Here is a 23165-nt window from a genome sequence, read left to right as displayed (position 1 = left end):
GGTTTTGAAAGCTCCAAATCCACATTATCTGCATAGCTAACATCTCCGTTCCCTCGCCTTTTTCCTTTCATCTTCGTTTACTCTCTTTCCATTTCTCATCTTCAATAAGGAAAAATCATGAGTCAGCTTTAGTATCAGTGTCTTCACACTGTCTGCAGGCAGCAGATTATGTGGTACATACCTACTCAAATCAGCACACAGCCTGGCTAGGCAGGAGGAGGGGCTCTGCCTACCTTCTTCTCTGACCCCAAGATTTTCAATCCATTTAATTCTCTCCCTGTGCACTGGTATAAATGTTTGTGAGTGTTTATGAGTACTGAACTGTGGCCATCTTCATCCTATGACCTTCAGGGGCAGGTTTTCCAGTGTATCTTTTTGTTTTCTTTCATAGAAAATGACTCTTTCAGGACCACTCGTTAAAGTTTCATCTGGCTGCTCGCAAAGATACGCACTGCTGTACTGAAAGATGGCAGCTCTTACAGGGTTCTTCAGCATCTGGAGCAGATGTATTTCATCACAAGCACAGGTCATGCCTGGCTTCTCACTCTTTTGGGAAATAGAGATCTCTTCTGCCAAGTCAGTGAAACCTCTTCCCTGCAGGGTCGTCGTTAGTTTATCCCAAGAGTGACATGACTCTTTCAGAGTAGATGCTTCTCTGCAACTATCATTTTTACTTCCAAAAATTACAGTGGATGAGTTCGCCACCATACACAGCAGGAAAAAATATCACAGAAATCAAGAACTTTCCCACATAAATTCACCAAATATGGAAGACTGACAAACGGCCTGAGAGGCCAGGAAACTTCTAGGGACTTGCCTCCTTGATGCACACATTGAAACTAAAGCAAAATCCAGCACTCCTTCAAAAGTTTCTGGCTCTGGCATCCTCATTCTGCACATCAGCATGGGATTTCTCTCTCTGAAATGTATGAGTAAGGAGTGAAAGCAGAACTGGCTGGGCAAGCATAAAATATTTGAAAACACCAAGAAGAAAAACAGTGCCAACTTCGCCCACCTACACTTGGGACCAACCCATTAACTCCAAACTCCAGCTGAACAACACAGCCTCGATTGTTCTAACAACACAGAAGATTATATCCTCCTGGCATAAGTAAAGGGCAGTAAGCAGCTTCTCTAAGTATTACAACAAAGCAACATCTGAAACATAAACAGAGACATGCCCCAGACAACACTGCAAGGACCCTCAAAGTATTTTCTCTCTTTAAAGTTTTCCCCTTCCACATTATTACTGAGTTTTATCCTTCGGAATATGAATGGGGACTAAAGCTGCCTCTGTGCACTGCACTCCCCACTGACAAAGCATAAATGATTCACAGCTGCATTCAGGAGACAGATCAATTAATCGTTGCAGCTCTCCAGTATTTATACTGGGCATCATTCAAGCCAGCCAGCTCTGAATCGATTCCTCGTTGCTTCCAACAGCAGCAGATCCTGTTCTTCATTTATACGATTATCTTAGTTGAGAACAGCGTGGGTCATCCAGGATGAAGGACCCCTGCTCCAAGGAAGAGTTGTATTTCATTGCACACAGCGCACCAAAAACTTCCCTGGACCTTAGGAAAAAGGCAACTTTACATTCCTGGGCTGTGCAGAGTGCACAGCTGTGCCTGGAGCAGTGTGAGGGAATGGGGCTGCAGCTCCCAGACAGTGAGGTATCCACAAGATGGCCTAAATATGAACAGATTGTTGTGTGGGGAATGCAAAGACAAAGTCATTTACAGGGGATGTGGGCCTCTACCTCATTTTTTTCTTCCTCCCCAGCCTTTCCCAGACTAAGCTGGCTTCTCCTACAGTTTTGTTTCAAGAACCAATGCAACACCAAGTCACTGCCCTGCAAAGGCATGAGGGAGGGGAGGCCTTACTGAGCCAGGAGTACTGTTCTGCCTTCCATGCTGTGCCCATGCAGGGGTGCAGAGCCACCCATGTGCCCTACAAGCAGGCAGCACCCGGGTGGATGCTATCAAGAAAGACACTTTGCCCTGAACATAATCAGCATCACAAAAGAAAGACTCAAGGCGTATTTAAAACTTTCTGACCATTTGTAAATAGACTGTCAAAGCACAATTTCCTCCAGTTGGACTGTGCACAGGATGTGGCAGGCAGAGGTACATATCAGAGAAGGGGTAAGAGAGAAACATCATCCAATACATCATCTTTTCTACAGTAATCCTTCCCTGATTAAACTTTTTTGCCCATGTTTAAGCCACAGTTTAAGGATAAACTGCTTGCCCTGCTCAGGGAGGCTGAGTCCCACACTCAGGAGCTGCAACACGAGGCCAAGAAACACTTGGACCGAGCCAGCCTGCCCTCTGCAGAGAGGGAAGGTGCCATGCCCACCATCTGGTGGTCCCCACACTGTACCTGTGCTTCTGACAGCATGACGTCCTTGATCACTGGCTGCCCTCGGGGCTCGTTGTTTTCCAGCTTCACGTAGGTAACCTGATAGCCGCGGATCTGCCCGTGCTGCTTGTTGGAGATGGGCAGCTTCCAGCTCACCCGGATGGCAGTCGAGTTCACAGACTCCACCTCCACCTTTCGCGGCGGGGCGCTGGGCACTGCAACACACACGGGACACCAGTCAGCAGGCACCACACAACCACGCCACTGCCTCTCACTGCCTTGCTACCTTCCCCCAGGTCCCTGCCAGGACGGCCCTGCTGGTACCACCTCCCTGTACCTGCCCAGGACATGACACTGCAGTCTTTCAGCATGACCACATCTCTGACCCCTTCCCTTTTGCTGCTCTCAATAAGAAAGAGTGCAATTGTAATATGCAGGAGCACTCCATATGAAAGTCATTGTGCTGAATCAGACCCAAGGTCCATCTCTCCCTCTCATCTCCAGCAGTAGGGGAACAAGGAAGAATACAAGAATACAGCAGAATGTAAAGACTAAGGTGAGCCCCTGCAGCTCAGGATGCCCTGGGGCACAGGCCCAGCTTTAAAGCCTTCTCAGCATCTTGCCTGACACAACACCTCCTCTCAGACCCATCTGAAGGAAGCCCAACAGCCACAGGTAGCATGACTGGGTGCTGAGCCTCTTCTGCAGGGAGCCCTGGTACCTGCCACCAGCCAGAGCACAAACGTGCTCTTCCCCTGTGACAGTGAGAGGTTAATGAGGGGGAAAAGCACCATCCTAAAACAATAACCGAGAGCTCAGAGACAGCAGTCACTGAACTCAGCCAGATAAAGGGGCCTGTGGGGATTGTGACAGCTCTGGGGACTGTATTTCATGCACGGCTAGCTGAATGCTTTTTGATAATAAAATGAAAAATTACACTGCCCAGAAAATATCAATTTTCTTGCAAGGTGAGGCCCATTTAAAAATGTATTTATACCCTATTTACCATTTGGAAAAATTACCTCCTTATTATATTTCGCTCTTGCATTGACTGTGACAAAAATGTCAATTCTAAAAAATTAGCTTCTCACTTGCTCCTGGAAAGCTCCTTCTGGCTGAAGCAGCTGGGAGTAGAGGTGTTCAGTCTCTGGAGGATACTGATCCTACCCAGGTGCCCAGCACCAAGTGAAGGACCTGGGCTCCATCCTATCTATCACCTCATCTGCAGGACCCTTTTCACCTTCCACTGCCCTGGGAAAATCTGGAGGTTTGGAACCTCACACGCCCCAATTCTCAACACAGCAAGAAATCACTATTAGATAATTAGGGATGGATACCTGACAAGCAGATGTAATGAGTATTGCTATTCCAACCAACTAAATGGGAAGAAACAGCTACCCAGCAGGCAAGCACAGTTTTTAAGCTGCAGGGCAATTCATTATTTTTCCCCAGATGTCCTTCTAATTGTAGATAATTTAATAAAATACAGAAAGGAGGAACAGAGCATTTTAGCACCAAGAGGCCAACTCAAGGTGTGGGAATGGTGGGGGCTGTGCTTGAACAGTTACCCCCTTCTGCCTGGAGCAGCCTATGCTGTAATCCACATTTCACTTAGTGCAGTGACCTTGCACCAGCCACAGGGCTCTCCTGTCCTGGCAAGACACCTGCCCACACACACAGCTGGGAGTCCAAGTGGAAAACAAGATCCTCCCTGAGAGCCAGACAGAAGCTGTGTGTCAAGCTCTGCTGGCAGAGGAAGGCGGGAGGCCTCGGCAGGACATGATATGGGGATGTTGCAGGGACACAAAAAGATGTGAATATGAGCAGACCACAACATTTTGAGGAACTCTGCCCTGCCTCACTATGGGAAGTATGTGCTGCATTTGAGATCCAAACAGGGAAAGTTCAATTTGTTTTCAGAACACAGTTTAGCATTTCTCATCGCTTCATCATGGGTATCTACTGAGCATCAGCATGTCAGAGGAATATAAAATCACTCCTGACAGCTAAGCTGGAATGTCCAACCATGGTGCCCAAAAACTAACTGAGAGAGCTTGTTGCGACATTTCTGGGGTAACAGCTTCCCCTGGGCTACAATTCTGCTGAATGAGAACTGAAGCAAACAATACAGGCAGCAGGACACACACAGATGTGTTTGCCAGCCCAGGAATGCAGTCAGCAAGCATTCCCAGATGCCACTTTCAGAGCCATGGAGACATGGGGGACAGTGGCAGCCCATTTAGGGAAACTGTAACATGTCTGGTTTCAATTTCCTACATTGATTGGGTAATGCAGAGATCATGCTTTCTTTGCCTGGACGCTCCATCTCTTTCTTCTCCCATTAAATCTGCAGCTTTCTTGGGTCAGCACAAAGCCACGGGAGCTCCTACTGTCACCCTGAGCTCTGGCACTTTCAAAGGAAATGGCTTAAATCATGATGACATAACTGACAGCCCTGCTAATACAAAGCAATTTCTCTTTAAAGCTGTCGTATCCAGTAAAGTGCTCTGTACGTGTGGTATTCTGACTCTTGAGTGGAAGAGAAGCTTTATATAAGCTGTGGCTTGCCTGGAAGCTGGAGCAGGAAGCAGCTTTCCTGCAGTATCTACAACTTTCAAGTGGATTGCTTTCCCCCTCTTTAGTTTGCTGGATTTCAGGTCAACAAGTAAACTTTAAGTCCTGATCTCCCAAGAGAAGCCTTTGGCAGGGAGAGCTCATTCTACCTTCAATAAAAACAAATCCACCACCACCCACTGTAAACCACAATAGAAAGCAGAGCAATGCCTCCCTGCATGCACAGGAAGCACTGCTGACACAAAGAGGACCCTGAAGGACCACAATGAGATATCTGACACAACCTGGAGGCAGAACAAGGGCCAGCAGAGCAATTCCCCAACCCCACTCCAGGGCAACTGTTGAGATCTGCTCCCTGGAGCATTGCTCCTGACACCCTCTGGTCCTGCTTGAAAGGCACACCCAGGTCAATGTCCCTTCTCCTCCCTTTCCCCCCCTTTCCAGCAACCCATTTAGCAGAGTGCTGGCTAACCCATGGCAGTAGCTGAAGGAGCTTTCAGCAGCACCTACCATCCTCGTCAGTGCGCACGTGCACGGGGATGCTCTCCGGTCCCGGCCCCACATCGGTGTGAGCCCTTACCCACACCTTGTACTCTGTCCATTTCTCCAGGTCCTTGATCTCCCAGCTGGAGTGCTCCCGTCCAATGCCATCCACCACATGCTTGGTGTTGTCATCTCCTTCCACTGCCTGGTAGGCAATGGAGTACTGGGTGATGAGCCCGTTGCGGCTCTGGGCGGGCGGCGGCACCCAACTTACCCGGATGGTGGTGGAGCTGGTGCTTACACACTCGACCTCTTGGGGTGGGGCGGAGGGGGCTGGGGACAAATAAATGAAGTGGGGAGATGAAGGGAAATGAATGGAAGGACAAACCAAAATGCACAGGGAACTTTTACCCAGCCAACAGAGTACTGAACGACATGTGGACAACTGCCTGCCATCCTCACAGATCATCAAAGATGGCACTAGGAGGGCAATTTGTATTTGAAGGCCAGATGAGCAGTGTGGAGATGGAAGTGCTGTTCTGCATCAGAGAACACCTCGTCCCAAAGCAGTTCTGGACACTCACTTTACCAAACACAACAAATGGCAGTAAGGGAAGTGGGGCATGTGGAGGGTGCGAGAGAGAGACTGGTAGGGAGAAGAAAGATGCTTTCAGTGAAGATCTGAAGCAGATGGAAACCAGAAAAGTAGGAAGCTGCAGAAGGCAAGAGTGGCAGAAGGAAAGCTCACACAGCAGATTGTAGGAAGGCTTGTGAAAACTCACTCCTAGACAAGCAGAGGAAAGAAAAGTGGATAAGGAAAGCAGGTGACTGAGGTTGGAGTTTGTCCTGGTAGGATTCATGGCCATCATGACCATCAGCTGTATGCTGCATCCTAAACAGGTGGGGCCAGGCACCATGCAGGAACAGGAGATAAAGTGGTTGTGCTGCTTTGCACATGTCCCTGGAATCTGGGACTGACTGCTTCATGCCTGCCGCACTGGTTACCCGCCTCAGTAAATTCCTGGCCTATGGATTTGTACAGTGGAAAGGAAGCAGGTCTTGCCCCCTCCCAGGCAAAAAAGCACCTGCAGTTTGCATTAACTTCTAAGCCCTGGCAATGTTATCTGTCCACAGGAGGAGGAATGGGATCCAGGCAACAGCTGCTTCTCGTTGGGATCATTGGGAGAGAAGTGTCTCTACACAGCACACTGGGGAAGAGCAGTAAAACAAATCCGTGTGGGCAAAGAGAGATCGGGAAAGGAGAGATGGTCTGGACAAAGCAAAGCATCTTTAGGACATATGCCTGGTTTATTCCCTTCTCCAGCCTTGCAGAACTGCTGCCTGGTTGCAGCAGGGCTCTGGCAGCATGGGAACCCTCTCACAGCAGCATCAGCCCCCTGTCATTTGGCCTCACTGCCCTGGGATGCTGCTGACAGCATGCCTGCACAGAAGGCAAGAGTGCAAGTCTGGAGAGGGAAAGGAGCCCACATAGTCAGGGAAAGAACAAGGGAGATGGCTCCATCCCTGGGTGCTCATCCAGAAGGAAACAGCCCTAAGCAGAGGGGGCAGGCCATCATCACAAAAAAAAACCCAAAAAAAACAAAACAAAAAACAAAACAAAACAAAAAAAAAGCACGTCTAATAAGTCTGGAAAGCTGTGTGGCCAAGCAATAATGGAGTACAGAGTATCTTGTTTTGCCATGGCAGGTCAAGGTGAAAGGCAGCTTCCATTCTTCACAGCATCCAGAAACATAGAAATGCCTGCTGCCCTTCCCCATGCTTCAGTCCTTGCAGCCACCAATGCAGCAGAGCCAGCCTTGCAGGGGCACAGGAACAACCCTGCCTGCTCACAGCTGAACCTACATCACTCCACATGGCAGCAAGGACCTCAGGGAATTCAAGCACTCAGCAATGGTGCCTTAGCTTTGCTGGGCACAGGATGGCAGTGGCAGAAGATCTGGGAGAGCAGAAGGCAGCAGGACCTCCCAATGCCACCAGTGACCTCTCCTTGCTGGGAACAAGGCCCACTTGCTTGCAGAAACAGCTGCAGCAAATGAATGTAACTTTTAATGCCCACTCCTGTGCTCAGAGAGCAGGGAACATTCCTGATGCTTGGGATCAGATGCCTAGAGAGATGAAAGATGGAGGAGAGTAGATAGTGATGGAGCTGCAGGAGATGATGCCTGAGCAGTCAGGCTGCTGCTATGGGAGCTGCATTGGAGGAAGGAGAAGTCAAAGCAATGCGTGGAAGCAAACAGTTGCCTACGTGAGGGAGGCAGCACAGGATCAGCCCTGCCATCTGGTATAGTGAAAAGGGAGCAGGGGTAAAAAGTGAATCCTCACACTCTTTTGGTTAATCAGCAGAGAAGTGGCAGGGAAGAGAGTAGGAAGATATAGCACCAAAGCAACACCTACAATGGAGGGCATCATGTGGATAAAGTGCCTGGTGGCATTCCTCAGACAGGTGAGACACAAGGGGCTTGGCAAACCTTTCCTTTGCCACTGTCTGCCCTTCACAGAAGAGATGTGCTTTGACAGAACTTCCACAGCTTCCCCTGGCATGCAGCAGTGAGCTCATTCTCCAAAGGTAGCTTTGGATAGCAGTGTAGGCAAGTCAAAAGTTGGCTGTTGACTGGGTAAGAGTCACACATATGATGTGCAAGTCAAAAGCTCACATTAACACTTAAAGAAAGCAAAATAAAACTTGATAACATGAGCAGGATCAACTTAAAATGCACAAGGAGTTGAAGTGTCCCTCCTGGGGCCAGCAAAGAGCAGACTGGGTGGCCAGCATGCACCCACACATGCAGATGTACCCACACACACTGTGCAAACCTCTGCTGCCTCCAGGCTACTCACGACAGCCCACAGCAACTCTGTGCACCATCCAACCCACCTGCTCCTCAGGCTAGGGAAAAGGCAGACTTAGGACCCACCTTAGTGTTTCAAGGGAGAACAGCATTTTAATGCCAAGCCTAATGGGCACAGAGCTGATGCTTCTCTCTTGCATCATTCCTCTTGCCTGAGGCACTGCAGACTCCTGGAAAACTCCCCCGTGCTCTTCAGGCCCTCAAAGCAGCACTGCTTGTACTGTTTGCAGGGTGCCCAGCAACTAAGTGAGCAGCTTAGCAGGAAAGACAGCCTAGAAAGCAGCTGCCTGCTCAGGAGATGAGGTATCAGCCGTGCTTCTGAAGGGTTCAAAAGGGCATTGCCTCCCTCTTCATTTATACGCATGCACACAAGCATGGCCACTACTCCTGAGCAGGGGTGCCACAACCAGCATCCTTCTCCAGCCCTTAGTGAGTCATTAGTGATCATGGGCCTCCTACCGGCCCCATGACTGGTTTGTCAGGGACAGGAATAGAGACTGAAGAGAGGCTTTTTGGGAAGCAGGAATCTGACTGCTCCTGCAGTTTGTGTCCCACCTGAACGTGTCAAGCTCCACGATCTAACAGCCTTTCTCAGGGTAACTAGATGGAAAAGTGCAGGAAGGAGACCAATTTGAAGCTGGGAGCTGTAAGTGTTTCTAGATTAGCAAATTCTAAGACCAAAGGGGACCAATTGAACCATCTAATACAAAGTGTTGGAAGTTGTGTACTGCACATACAACTTCTGCCAAGGTAAAGCACAGCTTTCTGAAAGACCTACTTGATTCTGAGTCCCCCAGTACTCAAGGGGATTGGGACTGTTCAGACAGTGGTTTGTCACCCTCAATGAATAGCTCAGCAACTGCCAATGGCTTCTGTCATAGACCAGAGTGCCATCAGAAATCTTTTCAAGTAGGGGCCTGTAAACCAAGACCCAGGTCACTTCTTGGGTCAATCCAAGGATTCTTAGGTCCTTCAGTGTGAGGAGGGCTTCGCTGGTCAAACTAAGTTCTCCTGTGGCTAAATGCCAAATCTCTTCCAGCCTATGCACATTTCTCTGACTAAACAGAAGCCAGAACCACTCAGCTACTGCACCACTGGTCAGTGAAGAGACAACCTTAATACCAGACTGGTGTGAGATGCCTTGTGAGCAGACAATAGGTAGAGCAGGTCATGATAAGATGTCTGCCTTGATGGGTCCATGAAACAAACGTTTCTCTTACTTGGACTGTTGTGAGATTCTGAAGGACTCATTTATGCATGGAGCTGTCTCTGATTAAGTGTGTTCAAGGATAAGAGCATCCACTGATGGAATTAATTTACATGGCAGGAGAATTACTTCAACCTTTGCTATCAATACAAAAGCTATCTGAAACAGATATACAAATCCCCATATTCAGAATTTGCTCTCAGTGTTCAAATATTTATAACCGCATGATCTGAACCTTTCTCCATTTTCATACCTGCCTATTGTGCAGCTCTAAGACATCATTAGCTCAATTAACGAGGTGGAGGAATGCCTGGGACTGGTATGTTAATGAAGCTGAGTTTTCCTCAAAGAGAAGGTCATTCTAAAAGTGAGCAGAGCTGCTCTTCCCTGCCAGAGCTCCCTTTCTAATGGCCATCTCACACTCCTGGTTGCTGTGCATGCTGCTGCCCTCCCTGCAGGGAAGGCTGGCTGCCTGTGCCAACTGCTCACTCCACAGAGCCGTAAATCCCAGACAGACGGTGCTAACAGAAATGTCTTTTTTCCCCCTTTTAATGCCCTTTGCATAATGGCAAGCCCAAAAATCGTTAGTGAAAACGAGCTTATCGCAGGGCCCTTTGATAGCCCTAATCTGCTTATGCGCAGCACTTTGAGCTGCCAATCAGAGCAGTGCAAACTCCCGCTCTGTGATCACACAGGGCAGAGCCAGGATGAAAGTGATATTGCCTGGGTCACCTCATTATTGAGCCTGTCTATTAACTCAACTGCAGCTTGCTCTGGTTTCCCCTAGCACTGCAGTCCCAGAAGCAGCAGCCTCACTTCTCACACAACCCTGGCAAACGGCCACTTCTCCAAAATGACTCTTCCAGCTGCCTGACAGCCACAGACACACCTGGCCTCACAGGATGCCTCACCTTGCCACCTTGTATGGGCCAGGGATGGACTCCTGTGTAAGCAAGGCAGCTGGAATGGGGAGTGAAGGGATGAGAATCCAATGGTTTGGAGACAGTCACATTTAGAGCCAAATACCCATATGCTGCCTGTCCAGACAGCTTGCCTGCATGGGAGTAAATTCATAAAGATGCACAAACCCACTCAAATCAATCTCTCCAAAGCAATTTCCCAGCCTGTTTTATTCCTCCATCAGTTTTTATGAATCTACCCTAAGGGAAAGACAGTATGATCAAAGGGACACAAAGAAACAACTTACCCCTTGGGTGCACCCACTCTGCCAAAGAGCCCTGATCCAAACACCAGCTGGCTTCCCCATTACTCCCTTTAGCAAACTGCATGCCAGCATCTCTGCAAACCTACAAGGGCAGAGGCACTGGGCTTCTCTGTGCCCAGGAGATGGAAAATGGACTGCTTTTGCTTTGTCTCCAGCAGTGTTGAGTGTCAGGCACTTACTGGATTGGGCAGTTCTGGCTTCCACCGTGGGGGTGTAAACTCCTACCCCCAGCTCTGATCGGGCGCCCAGACGGAACTTATACAACGTGTCTGGTTTGAGACCTTCCACCGCATATGAGGAGGTTGGGTCAAACTCCACCTTTTGCTGCCAAAAAAAAAGGAAACAAATTAATTGGTATAGTTGGAGAATACAGAAAAGCTGGTGTGCAGCCATTCTGGATCCACAAAAATTCCCAGCCACGCTGCCAAACCTGCCTGCAGTCCTGCAGGACTCCAAAGCACGGAGCTTCCTGGGTGACACACCAGGGAAGCAGGGAAGCAGGGCAGCAGACCTCTGCCACAGCCAGGCTACACTGTCTGGTGTCCAGACTGCACTCACTGGTCTAGAGCTTTGTGGGAATGCTGGATCCAGCTATACAAGTTCAGACAAGGGGCACAGGACACACAAGTTTGTTTTCTCCCAATAGACAGTATATTGCCTGTGAAACAGAGTAAAGCCTTTGTCCTGCAGCAGTCAGGATCTCTAATGCACCAAAACACTGCTGGAAAAGTGCTTAAAGGCATTTATTTTTGGCAGCTCTCACGCCACTATAATAAGAGGAAAGGGAAAAGACCATGGGCACACTGTGATGGTGTCATGGCACAATTCTTGCTGCGCTGTCTTGAAGCCAGCACTACCTTTGATATATCTTGAACTAGACTTCCTTTAGGGACCAGCAGTAAATGGGGAAGGGCTCTCTCTAGGCTACCTTCAGCCTGCTTTTTACATCTAACCAGTCCTGGGGCCAGAGACACATGTTGGAGTCCATTTCAGACTTGCCCAGAAGTGTGACTGTTCACAGGCGCCAGCAGTAAGCATGCCTCAGGGATGCTGTCACAACATTCTGAGCCTTTCCAGTCCCAAACCAGTCACTAGCTACTTTGCTAGCATGAACAAGAACTGTTGAAGTCACTTATGCAGAAACGAGAATGCCATGTTCCTATTGTTCCTGCACACCACTGAGGCAGAAGAAACACAAAGAAACAGTTCTGTTACCACCCTGGCTCGAGCACACACCCTTTCCAAGCTAGTAACCTGCCATGTCCAGGTACAAGAGCTGCCAGGCAGGATCCTCACCTGAGTGCCATCCTCCCCTTCCCAGTACAGCAGCTCATATTTAGTAATGCGTTCCTGAGAGGCAGGCAGCCATGTCAACAGGATGCGGGTATCAGACTCTGCTTCTGCCTGGAAGTCAGCTGGCTGGGCAGGAACTGGGGAACAAAGACATGGTTAGTGCCAGAAGAGGAGAGAAGAGCTGCATGACTTAGCAAAGTCAGCATTTCCCTTTGTGAGGATCCTCCTTCATTTCTGCCAGAACATTCCTTGTCTCCTGTACTGTGCTCTTAGAACATCTCAGGTCACAAGCAAGTGTCTCTGTCACTCAGGTGGGTGACTATGGGGATCATGCTCACTTCCAGACCCTCACTGCATCCCAGATCCTTCCTTCCACATGTGTACTCAGACCCTAGAAGGGTCCAGCAGTTACACAGTGCCGACATCCATGTCCGGGACCTTGTGCCACGTTTTTAGCCACTGTATCTCAGACAAAACTGTGGGCTGTTACCTGTACCGAGATTGATACCAGCTCCCAGGACAATCTGATAGCATAAATCCGATGGCTGTGGGGTGGCAATGCCCCCCCACCCTCTCTGACATGCACTCATTTGAGCAGCAAGTGCAGTTTTGATGCCTGGTGCAGGTCAGACACTCGGCTGAGCCCCCTGTCCCCCTCCATACGTACCCCCTTGCTGAGTTTTGACCTGGATGATGTCCGAGGGGGGCCCATCGCCCACCGAAGTGAAGGCCAGGACACGGATGCTGTAGGTGGTGCCTGTGATGAGGCTGCCCACGGTGGTGAGGTGGCTGTCATCAGTGTTGTGCTTCTGCCACATGCTCAAAGGCAGGTGCGGGTCCGTGGTGTAGTACACGCGGTACCCTCGGATCTGCCCATTGGGCTCCTCCGGCTGCTCCCACTGCACCAGCATGGTGCTGGCACTCAGCATCCGTGCCTGCACTTTGAGAGGTGGACTTGAAGGAGCTTGCTCTCCTGTCCTGGCCTCGACCAGCTCGCTGGGGGGACCCCTGCCGATGTTGTTGACTGCGATGACCCGGAACTCGTACTCGGAGAAGGGGCTGAGCCCACCTATGCTGTAGCGGGTGGTTGCTACACCATCCACCTCCTGGAACTGGCCCTCCAGGGATTTGGGCTTGTACTGGATGACGTAATATGAAATGGGGTCAGAGTTGCCTGAATCCCAGGTGAGGGTCACGCTGGTAGCTGTTGTTTCAGTCACTAATGGCTCTGTTGGAGGTTTTGGCAGGGCTGCAATTGGAAGGCAGAGAGGTGTGATTTAAATAATTCAGTCAGCTCAAACCTTGCAATGTGCACGGGGATAAAAATGGAGCTGCCACCTCCCATTAACATTCTTCTTTAAAAGGCAGAAATCATTTCATACTCTATAACATGCATTTTTATATTACCATATATTGCTTGAAGTGGTTCTTAATGGAAGGATAAACAGAGCAATCATGTTATTAGATGTGCTTGACGCACTTACCAGCAGCAGGCTAAATAAAAGTAATTCAACGGGGATGCAGGAATGTTTCTGTCATGGGGGTTCACCCGGCAGTGGGAAGATGCTTGCTGGGCTGGGCTGGCCCCAGAAGCCAGGTGCACAGCTGATTTACACAGTAAAGCAATCAGAGCACCAGAGTAATCTGGAGTTATGCTCTTGTTTCCGGAGAGGCAGTATCTTAGGCCAAAGGCAGTTTATGGACAATGCTGTTAGAAGGGTTGATGGGGCAAGGTTTTGTAAGTATTACAATACATGCAGGAGAGATACAGCCAGAGAAATTACCAACTTTCATATCCACTATTTCACTGGGTGGTGTGTCAAACTGCAACCAGACAGTAAATTGTTACACAAGAACTCTGACAATGATACCTCTGAAGTGTCAATGAGAACACAACTACCGCAAACACACATTTCCAGATTTACCATTTTACCACAAGAACAAAGAAAAAGAATGACTGTGTGTGAGACAGATTTGCAGAGTACACAAATACTTTAGTACAATGACTGAATTAAAGTCTACAGTAAGTTTAAACCTCCTACAAACCACTCTAAAGTAATTAGAGACTTGTAATGCAGCCATGCTTGAGAAGGAACTAGGGAAAATGCTCAACCCAAATTAAGATACTCAAGAACTTCATTCTTTGGCAAAGCCATCAGGTTTCTAGTTTTCACATGTTCAGCCGAGGAAGGCAAGCTCCTTAACACAAGGCATGCCTGCTCTGAGTACCAGAGAGAATGCCTTCTCCAGTGCTACCATGAATACTGAGAAGATCATCAGGGCTGAACTGGTATGTGAGGGGAGGACACACAACCCACAGCCAGACACCCCACCACTACCCATGACTCAGGGCAAACCCAACCTGCAAAGTATTATGGCTTCAAGAAACATATTTCCTACAGCATCCTAGAAACTGGCAGCCTTCCTCAGGCTTTCAAGGACAGATGAAACTCCTTTTCTTTTGAAGAGCCACAAGTTTGACTCCTGACGGCTGTTGGGTGTGCAGCCTCCATGTGAGCAAGGGTAGGTCTGGCACTTTCAACACACTTAAGTGCAATCAGTTCTGTGTGATCTTGCTCTTCTCCTGTCTGCACTGAAAATGCTCTGCTTGCCAGCAAGCACAGGAGAAGTAACACTGGGTGAAGGAGTTTGAGACAGAGGCAGTAAGACATCCAGAATAAAGGTGTAGAAAAAGCACACAAGGACACAAGGAGGAAGGTGAAGGGCAAAAGGAGCTGAGCAAATTGCTCCCTGTCCTGGGGCAGTGAGGGATGAGGCAAAGGCATTACAGCTATGAAGAGGTAAATGCTGCAAAGCATCAGTGTGAGGGCGCAGTTCCCACCTCTTCCCTCCAAGACCAGACCACCATCCCATCATGGCCCTTTTTCCTACATGCTCTTGTGTATCTGCTATAGCAAGGCAACCACTGTGCTCTGTATGAGAAGAGAGGCTGGAAAAGGCACTGAGGAGCAGGTGTTGTGAGTAAAGGGAGCTGGGTGCGGCTGAGGTTAAAAGCATCCTCTGACTAGCCCAGAGAATTTCCTGTTATCTCCAGGTCAGAGAGGGCTAACACTCAATTCTCTGATTTGTTCAAGGAGGAACTCTGTGCTAAAGGTGGCCTTAGTGCAGGAAGGGGGCTGCAAGAACAGACAGACTCAAAAGATGACATATCTGTGGTAATCTGAGCTACAAATCAACTGCAAGCAGAGAAGGAAACAGATACTGTGGCTCTGATGGGCCCCAGATGGGAAAGGCAGGACACCTTCAGCCTCCTGTTAGTGGGTGGACTACCCTGTGGTCAGCAATTGGCAACAATATCCTCTTTGGAGCAAAGCTACTTGCGAAATGTCAGCAGAAAGTACAGCTGAAGGACAGCAACACAAGAAAAAGAAAGGGAAAGGGGCGGAGCAGTAAGGGAAGACATTTACAGAGGATTATGTAACAAATTTCAAATGAACTCATATAGCTCCTCCCTGCAGGGAGGGAGGATGCTCATTCTGTTGAGGCTCATGGACACTTCACATTGCTGGGATTAACTTTCTTGTCTCACCCTTATTGCAAGAGGACATCTGTGTGAACAGATCTCTGATGGCAGACATCCACAGACCCTGCCCCAGGACACCCATGGCCCACCACTGTGCAGAGCTGATCCTGCTGATGCACTGAACAAGGCAGACATTGCTGAGACCAACACAGACCCAGTGAGGTTCTCTCATGGCATGACAGGGACCTGGCCTGCCACAAGCTCGTCTACCATGCCACTTGCAGGGAGAGAGGAAAATGACCTTCACAGCGACTATCTCATCATACTGTGAGCAGGAAAAAACCAAGTTGTGGGTGTAGGAACCTCCCTTGCAAACTGGAAAAGTCACAGAAGAGAGCAGTCAATTGGCTGCAGCCAAGAAACTTTGGCAAAGGGTACATTGTTGAAACCCAAACAGGAGCACTGCAAGTAATAGTTGCTTACCTTTGACAGTGATCTGGGCTGTGGCTTCGATCATGCCAAGGGAAGAGATGGCCACGCAGGTGTAGTTGGCAGACTGCATGATATTATTGAGCTCCAGGACGTTCCTACCGACGGGCATCTCATCTTCTTTGGTCAGCTCCTCCACACCAGCCATCCACTTCACATAGGGCATTGGAGCCCCTACTGCCACGCAGGTGAGGTTCACACTCCCCCCAGGCATCACCTCGTGGTTGCTCGGAGGGATAGAGAATCGAGGAGCAACACGCCGCACTGAAACAAGGAGGAGACAGCTAGTAGGGCCACAGCACCAGCAGAGAGCACTCAGCTGCACTGTGGGGGTACAAGGGGCAGCCAACGTTTCTGCCTGTCTATCCCTCAGGACAGATAAAATGAAGTGCAAAAGCTGTTCACTACTTTGCCAAATTGCACACACTTTGCTATCCCTCCTTAGCCACTGGCATCTTATTAGCACAACTCATTAAGAGATGGCTCAATCCCTTCCCTCCAAATGTAGCCTTTTGAAATCATTACTAACATGAAACATTCCTCCATTTAAATTACATCCTTCTAATTAGAGAGCATGCACAAATGCCAGTCACACACTTCGCGCAGGGCCCGCTGAAGCTCCACAAAACGGAATCACCTGCTCAATTTATTACCTCTGTAGCAAAGCAGCCGACTCCCTAAACCTCACAGGGTTTGGGCAGGGGCAGCAGAAGGGTTTCTTTTTGTATCAGCCCACATGTGCTGCTAAATAAAATATAATTCCTTTCAAAATGTAACTCAGGTTCTACCTTGGCTCAGAAAATAGTCACCCGAGCTGCATGACATTGTCAGGGCCTGAAGAGATCACCTTGCTGGGCAGGAGAGAACTAATCCTGACAGATGTGAGATCATATCCATTTTGACAGAAGAGAGCTGGGCTGGCAGAACCTTTCCCACCTTCATGGCAGCTCTTTGGGAGATGTATTCCTCCTTATTGCATTGCACAGCTTCTCTTCCTATCAATCCCTTGCTGGGTATTTCATTCAAGACTTATTTGTAAGCAACTCTCAGCTACAATAAAGCTCCAAAGCTGCCTGCCATATGCATTCCCGTCAGGAAAATGACACTGAGAAATGAGGTCCCTTCTTCAGGGTTAGTGTTATGGGCCTATTTAAGCAAGGGTAGAGAAACAACTGTGCTCACTAAATCTTTGTCTCCTCTGGGCAAGCTCATTTCAGTCTGTAGTTAAAAAGGGAAACTGCTTGGATGCATCTTGCCCAGCAGCTCTGCTCTCCTCTAGCCTCCTCCACTGGAAAAGCAGCCCCGAGCAGCGGCCGGGGTCACGACTGCCCGGCTGCGAGGAGCCTCTCCCTGCCAACTGTGCTCCTCCATCCGTGCACTGGGCTGGCGGGGCAGCGACTGCTGCAGTGCTGGGGGCAGCTGGGACCGGGGCAGGAGCCTCAGCAGGGCCAGGTCACAGCAGGCCACGGGTGTGGCCAGCCCCACGGGCGATGGGGGCCGGGGACTCACAGCTCTGCTGGGCTGGCTCCTCCACCGCGGCATCTCCGCAGACAGCAAAGCTGCTGACAGCCCCGTGAGCCGCAGAGGTGTCAGCTCCGCTTGCCAAGCTGGCTCTACCCAAATCAAATTTCACTAGTGCTCTCTTTGATGATTCATCCCCAAACCATCAGGATTGCAGAAATAGACTGAACACAGAAGCCCCCACACTTGCATGTACAACAGAGCTAAGACTTTGTGATAAATTAAACAATACTGTCAACATTGTGTGTGTACTACACATCGTCTCAGTGACAAAACAGGGCTCATTAGCTCCTTACCAACCAGGGTAAGGATAACTTAAGGATAACTTCCTTTGCAATTTTTTTTTTTTTGAGCATATAAATCCAAAGTCTTGCTGGATGCTTCTTTTAATCAATTATTAAATCTCAAATCAATACCTACATGAGCAATCACCAGTGAAGTGTTACCTGACCAACGGGGCAGTGCTCCCCAAATGAGACAACTGAAAGCGTACTCAGATGCTATGCAGTCATGAGAATACAGACTTAACCTGATGGACATGGCAATGGTTTAACATGATGGCATGTATTTCCAACCAAAGCATCCCAGCACCATTCATTAAGAGTCAGGTTTATTTTCCAATAAACATGGCGTCGAATTATTCCAGGTAGAAGCTGTTCAAGTTCTGTCCCCACCAAAGGACCAAACCCACCCACCCAAGCTGTATTAAAACAGAAAAAAAGCAAACTTTGAGGATAATGCCATAGGTGTGCACAGAGCACTCACACACATGCACAAGGCAAACAGGCTGGCAGGCACCGGAGGCCACTACAAAGTCAGACAGACAGTGGTGGAAGGGCAGGACAGGGAGAGGGAAGGCACACAAATACATACAAGGACCTAGAAAGACAATAAACTGGAGGACACAAGGCCATGCAGAAAGCTCAGAGCCCAGCATGCACAAACAGATTTTCACTTCCAGCCCTGTGAGACCAGAGGCAGCACAGCCTGCCGCAGACTCCCCTGCATTCCACACTGAGTCCCCATGCCAAGCTCCTGCTTTCAGGTGTTCCTGGGGCTGTGTGAGTCCCATTGGTGCTGTGTCACCCTTGATGTGTCCGGCAGAGGGGCAGGACCTGTGGTGGCTGTGTTGTCTCTCCCGAGGGATGTCAGGGCTGACATTGCCTGCTCCCCTGCAGGGAGGGGACAGGCACTTCACTGGGCTCAGGGCCCTGCTGCAGCACTCTGCAGGGTGATGGGAAGTCACTCTCCCCCCTGTGCCACACACACGGGAGCAGCAGAGGTGATTGGTGCATTCCTGTGCTTAGAAAAGTGATGAGTGGCAAGGAAAACTCTCCTGTGGATCAAATAGTATGAGACCCCCTCACCAGCCTTGACACGGGCTGTGCCTCCTGCACACCACACCCTGCAGGTGCTGTGTGGAGCCTCAGCTCCCCAGCCTGGCAACAGAGGAGTGCTTAAACAGGCTTCTGTGGTGCATTCCTGCAATCCAGAATGGCTGAGCCATCCTCCCCTCATTTGCACACCGGCAGAGCTGCTGAGATGGGCTTGCTGCTCTGCACCAGAGAGCAGCAGTGCCCAAGGCACCCAGCTGCTAAAAATGGATGCCCTGTGCAGGGGTCAGCTCTCTACATGAGAGGTGGGAGGAGGTCAGGGCAGCGCCTTCAGAAAGAGATCTGGCCAGACACTGCTCTGTCAGGAGTATATGCAAAGGAAGGGATGGGCTCCATCAGCCTCCCATCCTCTTGGGGGATAATTGGCAGCTTCTTGTCCCAGTCAGTATGGAGGGAGAAGGGGAGATGCTGTCAGTTAGCATTAGCAAGAGCTGGCACAGCTCTCACAGCAGCTTGCAGAGCACCATCAACACATTCCTCGGGCTCAAGCCAGCAATTTAAGTTGCTAGCTTCTCTAGCATAAGAGTCTGGTAATAATTTAAATCAGTGTAACTCCTCAAAAAGCAACATTCTTGGAATTTCTGTCCAATTTACAAGTCAAATCACATGGGTTATTACACTCCACGACTCTACCTCAAGTGCTCCAGAAAATTTTGTTTTCTTCGTTTTTTGCAGCAATGAAATTTCCCTTTTAATTACAATTTTCTTGACTAGAATTTGCAATAATTTTTTTAATCCTCTTTTTGGATAAGGATCAGAAGAAGATGGTTCAGAGGTTTTGCAAGAACAGCACAGGGAAAACTACTATGAATATTAAAAATATTTCAATATGGACAATACTATAATTCAGGGGTTTAACTAAACCTGCAGACTGTCAAAAATGAGATTCATTATAATTCATCCTGAGAACAGGCATCATAAGGGCTCTGTGCTAGCCCACTATTCTGCATATCTCCCCACAGAGAGCATTCCTTAGGAAGTGAAGTGAAACTCGGAGCAGTGAGTGCAGTGCAACCTGAGCCCATGCCCTGGATCTCACAGGACTGGGAGAAAAGACACTGTGGAGTCTGGCTCCCCACTCACAGGGGGGACTGCTGGGGGAAGAAGGGGGGCAAGCAACACTAGAGCCACAAGGGTTGAGAAATGTTAATAATTCAGCATGCACTAACATGCACGTTCCTTGCCTTGAGAGCAAAGAGCTTCAATCGATTGCCTGGCTCCTTTCAGCACAGAGTGGCTGTTTCCACACGTCTCAGGTTCCCTCTGAGGGTGAAGTTACCCCTTTGGAGAACCAGGGACACCGTCCTGCCTGCTGCTGGCTGCCAAAGCTGTAGGCTCTAAGCTCAGGGCTCTCCGGCTGGGGTTGTTAGTCCCTCTCATGTGCTGAGACACTGCTGGATCCAGTGAGGCTCTGCTAGAAACACAAAGTGCCAGGAGGACTGCCCAGGCTTCCAAAGGCGTGCAGTGCTGCTAGGGAAGGGGGAAACCAAATTTCCAAATTTTCCCTTGGCCACAGTACAGCTTAGCAGATGACAATGCTAACACCCGTCCCTCTGGTCTGCAGAGAGTCAGGCACCTCTATTTGCCCACTCCTGCTTCAGGGTCTCCTTTGCAACATGCCTGCCTGGCATCTAATTCTGGGCCTCATTTTTCCCCTTCCTGTGTGCTCACTGGGTGCTGCACCATGGTGATGGAGCTGTGCTTGTGCTCTGCACACTTCTCTGCTCCTCTCTGAGGCAACTCCAGCTGCTCAGGTCCTGACATCCTCTCCCCTTTGCCTGTCCTCTGCACGAGGGAGCAGCAGCCAGAAGTCCCTTTTGCTCTGAAGCAGAACCAGGACTGCCTGCTCTGCTGCTCCTCCCCAGTCCCAGCACAGACAGGGCAAGGTCAGGGGGCTCTGCTCCAACCTCCCAGCTGGGATGAGCAGCACAGTGCAAAGCAGGGGCACATCTCTGAGTGTGAGACTGTCCAACTCATTACTCGAGCCAGGCAAGCTGAAGGATCCCTGGTGAACAGTGTGTGTTCTTGCCCTTGCCAGACTGGTCACCTGCCAAAACTCCTGCCTTCCTCAGGAACCACCTCCTCCAGGTCAGGAAGGAGTGAGTTTAGGAGCTATCCTCAAATCTGATCATTGATCTGCATGGTTTACTCATGTGTAGACACCTTTCATCTCTCCCCAGTGCTATCATTTTACAAAAGGACTTCAAACAGAAAGGCAGTTGCTGAAGTCTCACAACCTATTGACAGAACCAACAGAAGGAGAGGAAAAATTGGAACCAGAAAAAATGCATTTACAGTCTAATCTTGTGCTCAAACAATGCTGTACTATTTATGCTCCCAATGTATCCTTGAGTGCTGACATTTTATAGACAATTTCCAAAACAGGGCATTGCCATTTTTAGATTATATTTCAGCTATAACTTTTAGGTCTAATTATTTGTGCTGACAACCACATATAAAAGAGGATATATCATTACAGTGGTGCAGCACTGGAGACACATCAGCATTCAGCATACTGACATACTAATAGCAAAGTAAGGGAGAGCAAGATTGTGGAGCTCTGCAATTTGCATTTGCTCTCAGAAATTTCTCTGATGAAAATAACACAACATTAAGGAGGGGAATAAGAGAAAAGATCCACTGTATCAAGATAAAAAAACTTGTTAATAAATAACCTTGTAGCAGTCACAGAGCAATAATTAAATGCATGGGTTAGCAGTACACAGTTTTAAGTAAAGCTGGAAAAATGTACGATGTAATTATCAGTGCCAAACAAATTATAAGCATGGCAAACCCCAATGGAATATTTAGAAACTAATTTCTGGCTTCACATTAAATATTTGTGTATGTAGGTATTTTTGGTGGAGTGGGAAGGAAGGGTTGACAAAAAGAATGAGAAATTCTTGACTCCTGCTGCCTTATACCCATTCTCAGCCTCTTCCCTTCAGCTAAACCATGTGGCTAAAACACTTAAGTGCCCTGTCAAAGGTTTAGTCTCCAGAGTGTCTCAGCCATCACAGCAGTGCTGCAAATTCACTGAAATCTGGGAGGCTTTGGGCCTTGGCTTTGATTTCCTCTCTTTTCTTCCTTGTTCTCATTTTTCATCATTGTCTTGCGCTGAGGTAATTTTATCCTCCACAAAATCTATTTTTAGAAGGTAAACAACAAAGGTCCCGTTCCTCAGTACAATCTAAATGAGAGCATGTTCCAGGGAGAGAAACGGGATCGAACTCAGTGTACTGAAACAGCTGCTATGACAATTTGTTAAAACTTGTTCCAGTGATGATCATAAGACAATTCATCCAGCTGCCTGATAGTTTGTGTGAGACAAGACAGGGTCTCTTCCCCATGCCACGTGGGGAGCGGTGTGAGCATCCCCTACTTTCAGTGGGTGTGGAAGCACAGACTCCCATAGAACCTGTTCAGTGAAGGAATCATGTCTGGAAACTAAATCAAGACTTCTGCCAGAAACACCAGCTTTCCTCAGCATGAAATCACGAGTGCCTTGAGCTAGGTCTGGAGCTAGATTTAATTTAAAGGCTGGATTTGCCTTTCACTACTGCCCTTTATTCACCTCTGGCTCTCTGAGAGCAGCAGGACAGAGCAGAGCAAAGCACCAGTCAGTTTTGCTGAGTGGCTACAAGCTCCTGTGCGTGTCACCATGGGCCTCCCTGAGCCACCTCTGGTGTGGCTGGGGCCACTGCCAGAGCTCCCAGCGCTCCTGCCTGCAGAGGCAGACCCAGCCCCAGAGAAGGAAGGAGAGGCAGACCTGCTTGTGCAAAGGGCTCTTGTCTGAGCACGGACAGAGCATGGAAAATGGGCTACCCCAGTGCTGAGGAGCAGGGATGTTGCCTTAGCACAAGGGATCTGGATCTCAGCCAGCTGCCCCTGCTGCCTTGTGGCAAGGGAGGGCACCATGCTGGGTTCTCCTCCAGCTGAGATCAAAGTAAGCTTTTTGCCTCTAGAGAAAGCTAAAACTTTTAAAGCTTCAGGAGAAATTAGGGAACCCACACTCTCCAGCAGCTTGTGAAGGGACTGATCATTCTGATCTCTGCTTCCAAAGACTGTTCTTGCTCTCCAGCCAGAAAGCAGCAGCAGTTTAGAGGATTTACACTTGCACCTAGCACGACTAAAGGGTTAGAAAAGGACCCCACAGAGAGCAGCATGCACTTCTTCCTACCCTGCCTTTGACAAAACTGCCCTGGCTGGTATTTGCATGCAAAATATATTCTGTGCACTTTAAATCTCAAGCAACAAAGGCATG

At 49.0% G+C, this 23165-nt stretch overlaps 1 protein-coding gene across 10 annotated transcripts in view; it reads right to left on the bottom strand.

Moving 5' to 3' along the window:
* The window catches only part of PTPRF (protein tyrosine phosphatase receptor type F), a 374836-nt gene that overhangs the window by 57786 nt on the left and 293885 nt on the right, over positions 1-23165 (bottom strand). For 9 of the 10 annotated variants that reach the window (XM_054285892.1, XM_054285891.1, XM_054285895.1 and 6 more), the window contains 5 exons: positions 15981-16250; positions 12681-13262; positions 12017-12150; positions 10900-11044; positions 2383-2576 (listed from right to left, as the gene is read on the bottom strand). In XM_054285892.1, coding sequence (XP_054141867.1) covers positions 2383-2576; positions 10900-11044; positions 12017-12150; positions 12681-13262; positions 15981-16250 — 1325 coding nt within the window. Of the gene's footprint in view, positions 1-2382; positions 2577-5445; positions 5752-10899; positions 11045-12016; positions 12151-12680; positions 13263-15980; positions 16251-23165 lie in introns of all 10 variants that reach the window. The other variant, XM_054285901.1, reaches the window with a different exon arrangement.

Source organism: Melozone crissalis, unplaced genomic scaffold (assembly GCF_028551555.1).
Source record: "Melozone crissalis strain CALT ecotype California unplaced genomic scaffold, PUWL_Pcris_2 ptg000045l_1, whole genome shotgun sequence".
Taxonomy (NCBI): Eukaryota; Metazoa; Chordata; class Aves; order Passeriformes; family Passerellidae; genus Melozone; species Melozone crissalis.
Note: the sequence above shows the minus strand (reverse complement) of the source record. Positions and strands in the feature narration are given on the sequence as shown.